This window comes from Triticum aestivum, chromosome 6B (genome assembly GCF_018294505.1).
Source record: "Triticum aestivum cultivar Chinese Spring chromosome 6B, IWGSC CS RefSeq v2.1, whole genome shotgun sequence".
In the NCBI taxonomy this organism is placed as follows: Eukaryota; Viridiplantae; Streptophyta; class Magnoliopsida; order Poales; family Poaceae; genus Triticum; species Triticum aestivum.
This window is the reverse complement of record NC_057810.1, coordinates 550,159,353-550,169,512: the sequence shown is the minus strand read 5'-3', so window position 1 is coordinate 550,169,512 and position 10,160 is coordinate 550,159,353. Positions and strand designations below refer to the sequence as shown.

The following is a 10,160-nucleotide window of genomic DNA, read 5'->3' as shown; positions in this document are numbered from 1 at the left end:
GTATTTTTAGCTCCTCATCTTGCTGATCCCAAAATCAGAACGTATTCTGCAAGTATAAGGACACATTCAGAAATATATCCATAGACACATTCAGAAAAAAAATCACTTATATGTACGTAGACAAACAACAATAAAATACAAACATATTAGTGTAGCTAATCCAACTTATGTGATGTCGCTTGACATCATATACAACATTGTAGCACCGCTAGCATGGATACATGCGAACCCTACCAAATTACTCCCTTCATTCACTATAATAAAATGTTATATTTTTTTCCTAAATCAGATGTACATGAACGCTTTCAAGCGTGTTTGTTCATTCATTTCACTTTGTATATAGTCTATATTGAAATATTCAAACAGTCTTATAACAAACGAAGGGAGAAAGTATTTTATAGATGGGCCATATGTCCATGATTATGCTAGTCCTTCAATTAGTTTTCCCGACAACCAAAGAGGCACATCCGAAGCATCTACAGAGTATTTCGAGATTAAGTGTGTGTGTGATATGTGCTGCATCATATAGATTTCCTCTCGTTTTCTTCCCTATTCTTAGACGGGTATGGCAAACTTTTTCCTTAGACTTCACTAGCGAGCTTGTGGATTCGCCTCCTCTCTTCTTGCTGCTCGATGGCGAGTGGCGGGGAGGAGAATCCTAGTGCCTCCATTTTGGTTAGTAGTTTAGGTTAGAGTTTTTCAGTTCTCGCATCAGCGTTTAGGTGAATGGCTTCACTTCTTCTTCGAGTTTGTCTTCTAGGCATCAATTTTCCCTGAGTTTGTCCGTTTGGACGTAGTCGACCAAGCTCTGATGTAGATTCATGCCGTCTCCTTGGGACAATGAGGTTAGGCTTTCTGTCATGTGCTGAGATTTGGTGTTAGGTGGTTCAAAATTAGTAAAGGGTTCAACGACGACGATTGCAGCTCCAGGATGTTGTCCTTAGGGGCACATGCACGAAGACTTTCCGACTGTCATGCGGTAGGAGAGCGGCGACATCGGCGTGTTCTGACGGCAGTAGAGGTCATCCGGTGGTCTCAAAACTCTAATGTGATTTTTATTATGTTTGAGATGCTTTGTACTGTTGATGAACTTTTATAAAACATCTTTTGAAAAGGGAAAGCTTTGGTTCATAGGGTAGGAGAATCATAGTAATAGGAAAATTATAGGAAATGAGATGACATGCTTCTCAAATCCTACGAGTAGGAATAGAAAATGAGATGTCCTTTGTTTTACATCATAGGATTTTTTCCATTGAGTCTAGACTAATGTTTATTCTCCTATGAAATGTGAAGGATAGGAAGAATTCCTTCATAGGAATAAGATTCTATTCCTACAAACCAAAGAGCAGTAAAGAAATTTTTCCTATAAAAATTCTATCCTATGAAATCTTTACAAAATTCCTTCAAACCAAAGGAGCGGATGGATGGATTGGGGGAGGGAGGAAGAGGGAAGAGACCCACGAAAGCACTCTTGGAACTTGGAAGGAAAAGCATGTCTCACAAATTGGGACAAATCAGACGTGACCCTCGTGAAATCCCATAAGCAAGGAAAGAGAGGACAGCAGCTCGTGCCCATATTCTATTCGTGCTCGTCTTGCAGGTCGAATGCTTCATCGGAAGAGAGAGCTTTATTCTCCCAAACCTTCCCCCAAAACTACGCCACGCCTTGTGCCGTTTACGGAATACCGAATCTACGTAACACCGATGCGCCCTTCCCGATACAGCCGCTCGCAAAATCTCTTTCCACGAAGGGGCGCCTCGCCGCCGCCTCCTCCCGAATGCCCGCGCCGCGGCAGCTGCCCCTCCTCCTGAAGATCGCCGCCGCGGCGGCCGCCGGCGCATTGGCGATCGTCGCGGCGGCGCGCCTGCTGCGGGATGACGCGGTCTCCTCCCTCCGCCGGGACATCCGCGAGGCCGTCGCCGCCCTCGTCTCCAGCAACGAGGACGGCGACAGCGCCGACGGCGGCGACGACCAGGGGGACGAGGACGCGCCGCCGCCGTCCATCCTGATCACGGGATTCCGGGCCCACGGGAAGAGCTCGCTCGTCAACACGGCGTGCCGCGCGCTCGCCGGCGAGGTGGGCCCGCTGCTGCTGCGCGCGGAGGCGTCGCCGCCGGGCGGCGGGTCCGACAGCACGAGGAAGCGGCTGAAGGTGAAGGCGGTGGTCTCCGGCGCAGACGGGGAAATGGGGGCGGAGGAGGCGGTGGTGGAGCTGCTGGACGCGCCGCCGCTCCCTGAGGCGGCGAGGCTGACGAGGGATGCAATCGACGACGCGATCAGCAGCGGGAACCCGGAGTGCGTGGTGCTGGTGCTGCGATGCGACGCGCCCGCCAAGGAGCGGAATGCGGCCATCAAGCGCCTGCCGGAGATCTCTGCCGCCGCGAGGGCGAAAGGTCAGTTGGTTTCTAGAAGGTTCTAGACCTTTTCGCGTTTTTTTTTTGGAGACGGAGAGAATTCGCGTGACTGGTTTGTCGTACTGTTTACTAGACCATGATGACGCGCGATGCCGCGCCCGTTCATTTTGTTAAGATTTTCAATAGAATTACAGGTATTCATACAAATATGTTTATGCATAGTTTGTGATCGACTGGAAACGATTTTTTAGAATATAAACGGCAGGGGGTTTGCCTTTTCACTAAGAAGGAAAAAACCAAGTGGTTACATGTTAACAGGGGGGTCAGTAGCCACATGCGGCGTCGGCTGTACATGCTACGTCTCACGAAATGGGGAAACAACAAAGGGAGGTCATCATTGCTCAGGCAAACTTTTGGAAAACAAAGTTAGCGGTTAGCAAAAATCATATCTTCTGTCCAAACCATTGTTTTTTTCTCTAAATTCTCCAAACTTTCCTGAATGAAATAATTAAGAATGAAATGACACCATAATACCTCACAAAAAATGATATACATGATTAAAGGACAACATGCGTGGGAGGCTAACCTGAAGAATGAAACCTATTAAATATGATTGTATGGCAATTTCACCATTCAATCTCCACATACAGTAATAATTTACTTACCTGTCTAACATGGCCAGGGTCAATACGCCAAAATCAACAGCCATTACCTTGTGGCTGACCTGCAAAGAGTAGCGCAGAACCCGATTAGCATATATGGAATCTCCTAAAGAAGTTCACTGGTTCATGTTTGACGTGGCACCTCTGACTCCATTAACATTTATCGGCAAGTGGCAACCCAAGAAGCCAACGCTTTCAGAAAGTATAACTTTGTTAACCGTGATCCTAACCTACAGATTTATTACAGTACAATGTAAATACTCCCTCCATAAAGAAATATAAGAGCGTTTAGATCAAACGCTAAGTGATCTAAACGCTCTTATATTTCTTTACGGAGGGAGTATGTAATATGGATGTAAAAGCTTCAATCATATACATGGAACTGAGAATTTGTCTTCTATGTGACATGTCAACTAATGGAAACGGGAGACACATAAATTTAGGGAAGGAAGATCAATAAGACTAACTTCTGTAAATAAAAGAAAAATCATGAAGTTGGTAACTGCTCAAAATGACAAATATATAACAATAGAACCTTCTAAATTTGATAACAGAAAACATGATGGCATGAGGAATAAGACTGCCAATTCCCACATCGACCTATGAAAATACACAAATATATTTCGTGTCAACCCCAAACCTAGCAGAATCAAAGTCGTGGTGTATGGTGGGGATAGTTAGAAGGGTGTCCAAGGAGATGTGGATGAGATTAGTATACCTGTAAAGGTGCCAGCAAGGAGAGAACCATGGCAAGGAATGGCGACAGGTTCACAGCTATCCAGACAGCGGGTGGTGTCGACGTGTCGTGATCCTAACTTGCTGGAAGAGGCGGCACTGGCAGTGGCACGTATGTTAACGGACAGAAACGACATCGCTCTCGATCGGCACCTCGGCAGTGAGAGGACGGAGGTAGCGAGCGACGACAAGAGGCGTTGACTCAAAAGATTTGGGGGAGAGGATGGCTAATGGAGGAGGAGCAGATCGCTGAAACTCGCCTCGGTGAGGGAGAGAAGAGGTGTCATCGATCGATGCGCCGGCTTCCTGTACATAGCCCCTTTTTTAGGGTTGCTTCGTGTACGTATTTTTCTTTCGAGAGAGAATTCTTGTACGTAGCTAGCCCGGTTCACCACAAATCGTCGAGGTCATTCGTCGGAGCAGCGGCCCATTTGACGTTGTCCCGGCCTGCTTTGCTGAAGTGACGCGGTAAAGAGGCCCGAAGAGGGCGCTGCGGGATGACAATGACATATGCTCCGTTAGTTAGACCAATCGGACGGTTGATGAGTTTAAATCGCTGTGTGAGGCCCTAGCTAGCTCCATTTTACTGTTTAGTAATATATGGACCCTTGAGCCCGTGAGGGCACGAGTGGGGAATTCCCTGCTTGCAATTGCGGCCCAACCCAACCTATAAAATAGTACTCCCTCCGTTCCTAAATATAAGTCTATAAGTCTTTGTAGAGATTTCACTATGGATCATATACAGATGTATATAGATGCATTTTAGAGTGTAGACTCACTCATTTTTCTCCGTATGTAGTCCGTAGTGGAATGTCTACAAAGACTTATATTTAGGAACGGAGGGAGTAGCATTCATTCTACGGATCAATCGAGTATATCTTGCGGATTAACAAAACAAAAGCTATGATCTAGAATTCCTTTTGTAACCGCCAAATTTATGTGGAGCTCCCAAAAAGAGATTTATGTGGAGTTAAGTGTGGGTGCTGATCCCTTTTAATTGGTTGGATGTTACAAACAACATATACTAAATAGCTTATTATTGGTTTCCTTGTGTTATATTCTTAGATCAGGGATTTGCAATGATTTGGAATGCTCACTTTTCCTTGCATTTGCATGTATGAATCACGGCGGTTTGGGATACAGCCTTTATTGGTGATCAAAAGATTGACTATTTGATGATAAGCTTTGTACTGATAAATCACATGGATGCTCTGGTATATGCTACTTCATTCGTTTCATGTTAGTGTCCTGGCACAAAAATAATTATGGAACGGAGGGAGTATTTAATTCAATATGCATCTTAATTTTGGAGCCCTCCCATTCAATTGACGTGTTCAATTTTGGATTTGGTTCATGATTTTGACCGAGTCAACTATTTCTCGACGAGCTCTCATTCAGTTGAGGTATTTAATTTTGGATTTGATTCAGTATTTTTGAACGGTTTCTTAAATTAATCGGTAACAACCAGCCTGTAAAAACACATCAGTCATGTGCACCCTCTCACCATCTAAAAAAACACCAACATGTGACATTGTAACACAATATAGTACATACAGCCACCGATGCAAGAAACTTGCCCGCCTAAGTATTGGTGGATTAGCAGACAACACAGAATCTCACCATCAAGAAAGCCCACTAAAACACCGCCTTATAAAAAACACTTCATCATCTTCCTCACGTGCCAAACCAACTTTTATCTTTGTGATATCTCAACAACACCAGCGGCGCAGCGAAGCACGCCCAACCCTTCTAGTATCCTATATGTATACGTCCTAGTTAGATGTGTTTGGAGTTACGGTTGATGATAATCCAAGTTATCAGTTAGGCTGGATGTTGCAAACAACATATATAACTATTCATTTCATATGTTAGCGAGGCTTAGTCTAATTGTTACTTAACATCTGTTTACAGGGCTTAATTTGATTATTGCATTGACTTTTAAGAAGTCCGTGAGTTCAGTAAGGCAAGCTGAAGAGCTTCTAAGAGAGGTTTCGTTCAGGGCAAGGACGGATTGTGTATACTTCATCGAGAACTACACCTGGAGCAACAGTGGCTCCAACCTCCTCCACCCCCCTGTCATCAAGAATGACTTTGGGACAGATTTTACCGTGCTGACAATCATTCGACAGTGTCTTGAGTTCATCAAGCTAAATAGGAGTCAAAAGGATAAGAAAGACCCCAAGCAGGCAGAGACACGGGCAGATGCTAAAACAGCCCTTAAAGTTTAGTGACACAAATGCAAGGCATTTCTATAGTTGTGCACATACAAGATCATCACTGATTTACACAGGTATGATCTTCTGCGGTATGATGTATGTTGACACTGACATAGTCTGACAAGCTGTACAAAATGTACCTTCATTATATATGTATAACATTGTTATAGGCCTGTTTATCTGCCTCTGTGTTGTGTAGCTATTGAGCTGGGCTTGTCATTTTCTAGATACATAAAGCAAAGTAGAAAGCCTCTTACTATATATCATTGCTCTTAAATATGACTCATACAACTCTTGATCACCAATATTATACTCAATCCCACCATACATAAGTCCAAAGATAATTAGACATACGTAGTCGGTATTACTACGGATGGAATATGACCAAACCAACATCAGTCGGCCAGCCCTGCCTTGTTCTCTTTAGCTCATCATCAGTCTAGGGGTCCAGGCACCAGCAGTAGTAGTCTGATCCTGAAAGTGCCAGGAGTTCTTCTGGGCTCATCCTCTCCATCTCCCTCTGCCTCCAGGCCGGGTAGTTATTCTGCACCTCCCCTGAACCGGAGGCGTAGTCTCTCGGGTGAGCTTGTGATCTCATCCTGATATATAGCCTCATCGCCGCGACGCAGTCCTCGTATGGATCCTGAATGCCAGTATGGACATCATACCTACAACCGGATAGAAGGGCAATCCCTTGAGGATTAGGCAATGACCAAAGGGTTCAGAGTGTTTGTTTTATAGCTCAGTTATCAAGTGACATACCCAAGATATGCTTGTGTGAGGTACTTCAGGGTATTGCTCAGCTTGCTGGTTTTCATCAGCGGTGGGTACTTTGCGGTGTCCCTGCACGTCCATGGATAAATTATGTTAAGAAAATAGTAAAATTTCGAGGCAATTAAGGAAGAGATAGCAGGAACAAACTATAGCTCACTGAGCAATGATCTGTACCTGATCATGAATGCTGGGTACTCCAAACCTAGGCGCTCGAGGTCATGGTCCACGATATGCCCAACAAGGATCCTTGCCCTTCCATAGCTCCTCGGCCGTATCTTCCACAGCGGCTCCCCGTTGCACAGGATGTCCTGGATCCTCCTCTGCACAAGTTTCAGTGGCATTGCATCCCTCAGGTACTCGGGCCTTATCCCAGTAACCTCATACCTGAAGAGCCAAATGGTCAGCTTCATCTTTTGCACTTCAGAAAACAATCCATCTAGTTGATCCTTGTATAGCTAGTAAGCAGTACTGGTAATGGATTCCAAGGTGAGCTACCTGTAGTTTGTGACCGGAGCTGTAGGTTTTACATAGGTCTGGAAGATGACGTTCTCATCTTCTCCAATAAGGCACACTCTTGCGCAGAGGTCCACAGAGCCGTCGCTCCCTCCTCCGACCATCTTGCAGGCCATGGCAACCGCACGCCCACCTGCGCCACCCTTTGGCATCTGAGAAAAAAGAAGTGAGGGAGAAGAGAGACATCAGATTCTGATTTCTGCTCTCTCGCCAACATTTCTGTGAAAAGTTGGCCGGGAGCTCTAGCATCCATGCATGTTAAGAAGAGGTCGATGGTGGCGATTGAACGGAATGGAGAACATGAATTACCGGAGCAGCGCGGGAGTACTGGCAGGCTTGACGGTGATATCTGGCGGCGGCAGGGCTATCGAAGATGTTGAGGCAGATGCCGCAGCCCCGGGCGCTGAAGACGCGCGCGCATTCCGCCTTGGGCAGCGGACCTTCATTTCCAAGATCAAGATCACAAGGAGCGGCGTTCAGTTCAGCTGCTGTTGATGCCATAGCTAGAGATGTTTGCAGCTAGAGATCGATATGTGTTTGGTAGCTTACCGATGAGGTGCTCCCTGAGGGACTCGAAGGAGCGGCAGTGCTTCCTGCAGGCGCCGCACTTGGGCTCGTGGACCGAGTGATACGACACCTTCATGTGCTCCACAAGGTGCTCCATCTTGTTGTACTGCCGGAAGCACGCCGAGCACTTGTTCCTGGTACACACACAGACATGCTTCAGTTAGGCAAGCATCGAAAGTGGACTTAAACTGGGGTTATCAACGAAGTTAGCCAAGAAAAAATGGTGTTTCTCAACGTTTTGTTACCTCAGGGTCTCCGCGGACTCCCTCCTGCTGTCCATCGAGCTCCACAGATTCTTCCTGCAGGTCGATCAAGATCTCTCAGATCTCGAGGTTGGCGAGGATGAGCAGTATGGGAACGCCTATTTATAGGCCAGCCTCGTTGAGAGATCAGAGATGGAACCTTCACGAGAAAAAGCCCCCTAGACTGTCGTTGCTCCATTCTGAGGAATAACTAAACCTGCATGCAGGCGTTGTTAGTACCTAATACTCACTCTATATCCCATAATATAAGAGACTCAAATCCCTACGTGACTCCCAGTGTACAACAGCACAAGCATCTAAATATCTCATATCAGATCAGGGCATGACAAGATGGTGTTCTCTTATACGTTCCGTGTCATCTAGAAACAATTAACGCGCCAAGGCATGTACAAGTATGTGATGCTTAAAATTAGTTAAGACAAGATGTGATGAAAAGATTCTCGCAAAAAAAGATGTAATGAAAAGGTAGCATCTCATACAATGACGTGAGTTGTCTTGTCTTTCAACTGAAGAGATCATCTCTTAGGTAAGAGAAAACAAATAACATATATGTTTTTGTCTATATCTCTTCCACGGCATCGATCATCATACAATGTATGTGGCATTGCTAAGTTAGCACCATTTGTAACGTAAAAGGAACAAAAATAATACTTCAAAAAAAAGGAACAAAAATAATGCCGTCACACGTGCCATAAAAGGCATGTTTTCTTTAAAATAAACCATGTATGTGGATGCAAGGAATTATATGTCTTACTAACTTGCAAAATTCATGAAAAAATAATCATGCACCTCGTGTAAAGGACAAGAGATAAATAAATAATGAACGTACGCCACTACAACGTGGGGCGTCTATATTGCGCAACGTTGCAGGAAGTCGCGATAGGAGATTATGGGGAGAACGTCCGTTCTCTAAGCTTTTCGATAAGTGATAGTATCACACAAACAACATTGCCGTAAAACCGGTATGTATCCCACTTTTGGAAACTCTAGAGGGTCTCAACTCAGGCTTTTTGTTTGACTTGATAAACTATGTCATGTGGAACTAATATTAGTTGTTGTACAAAAGTGTAGACATATGTGCGCTTTGTTTGGCTACAAACTGTAACCTAACAGACTACTAACCAAAATGATCGCACATACCAACATGGATATTTTTCCTCTTTTTTTGTTCGTGAGAATAAATGATGCGTTCAGCGCCAGGGAAGCAGAGGCCTTTTTGGTACACCAAAGGACCTATGTATGGTGGACAAGGCCAGTTGAGGCTTGAACATGAAAATGCTGCCTATCACTTCTCAGGGAGGGAACAACAATAATGCACCACACAGACACACTGCCGACCAGTTAACCACGATTCAGCGGGTGTTTCAACGTCAAAAAACCAATGCACCACATACTAGCAGGAGCCCTTTAACATCATCGGAAATATGCTCTACACTGCCGACCAGATAACCTTAATTCAACGGATGTCTCAACGTCAAGAAATAATGGCGCCACATACAGCAGCAGCAGCCCTTTAACATCACGGCCCAGGTGCGCGCGCGTGTCATTTTGACCGAGAATATGCAGGTTTGTGCAACTTTTGAGCTTCAAAATCAGAGGGGTTTTGGGCCTCCAGATGGGCTAAAGTCGGGAACAATGCTTAACGTCTGAGAATGGTCTGCTATAGCTTATAAGCAACGCTGGCTTAGATCCTGCGTCTCTGGAGCTCACGTCCTCCAGGCACCTGATTGGCCCCGTGCTGGTAGATCGCCATGCAGTTGACCGCTAATGGCTCATCTGATCTACACCTGGAGCTAGCTAGCTAGTGGACAAGTTACTGGGAAAGAAGAGGAGAGTATGAGCCGTACGTGCATGCGAGAAAGCACACGAGCATATAGGTATAGTATATCGATACCGATCGGTCGACCTGGACAGCTCTAGGTCCGGCCGTAGCTGCTAGAGTGGTAGCTCTTTGGGACGGTCGTAGGGATCGGGGATATATATTCCCGGTCAAAAAGATGGGCGTGGAAAGACGGAGCGGGGGATCGGGACGGACGTGCCATCGACGGCGACGGCGAGGCGAGGCGAGGGTATTA

At 45.6% G+C, this 10,160-nt stretch overlaps 2 protein-coding genes across 2 annotated transcripts; one reads left to right on the top strand and one right to left on the bottom strand.

Annotated features, from left to right (window-relative positions):
• The first annotated feature begins 1,556 nt into the window (after window positions 1-1,556).
• Window positions 1,557-6,229, top strand: LOC123134394 (uncharacterized). Its single transcript, XM_044553654.1, has 2 exons — window positions 1,557-2,394; window positions 5,664-6,229. The coding sequence occupies exons 1-2, from the start codon at window positions 1,779-1,781 to the stop codon at window positions 5,978-5,980; spliced, it is 933 nt and encodes a 310-aa protein (XP_044409589.1). The 5' UTR covers window positions 1,557-1,778; the 3' UTR covers window positions 5,981-6,229.
• LOC123134393 (RNA exonuclease 4) lies at window positions 6,209-8,269 on the bottom strand. The gene is made up of 7 exons (XM_044553653.1): window positions 8,068-8,269; window positions 7,805-7,956; window positions 7,565-7,695; window positions 7,238-7,407; window positions 6,917-7,126; window positions 6,731-6,811; window positions 6,209-6,636 (listed from the first exon to the last, which is right to left on the bottom strand). The coding sequence occupies exons 1-7, from the start codon at window positions 8,100-8,102 to the stop codon at window positions 6,408-6,410; spliced, it is 1,008 nt and encodes a 335-aa protein (XP_044409588.1). The 5' UTR covers window positions 8,103-8,269; the 3' UTR covers window positions 6,209-6,407.
• Between the last annotated feature and the right edge of the window lie 1,891 nt (window positions 8,270-10,160).

Excerpts from the sequence above, each read along its gene's own strand:
- LOC123134394 (XM_044553654.1), top strand. The coding sequence starts at position 1,779 with ATGCCCGCGCCGCGGCAGCTGCCCCTCCTCCTGAAGATCGCCGCCGCG. Across the intron at positions 2,395-5,663 it reads TGCCGCCGCGAGGGCGAAAG|GGCTTAATTTGATTATTGCA; the intron begins GTCAGTTGGTTT and ends ATCTGTTTACAG.
- LOC123134393 (XM_044553653.1), bottom strand. The coding sequence starts at position 8,102 with ATGGACAGCAGGAGGGAGTCCGCGGAGACCCTGAG. Across the intron at positions 7,127-7,237 it reads GCTCCGGTCACAAACTACAG|GTATGAGGTTACTGGGATAA; the intron begins GTAGCTCACCTT and ends TTGGCTCTTCAG. Across the intron at positions 6,812-6,916 it reads TACCCAGCATTCATGATCAG|GGACACCGCAAAGTACCCAC; the intron begins GTACAGATCATT and ends ATGGACGTGCAG.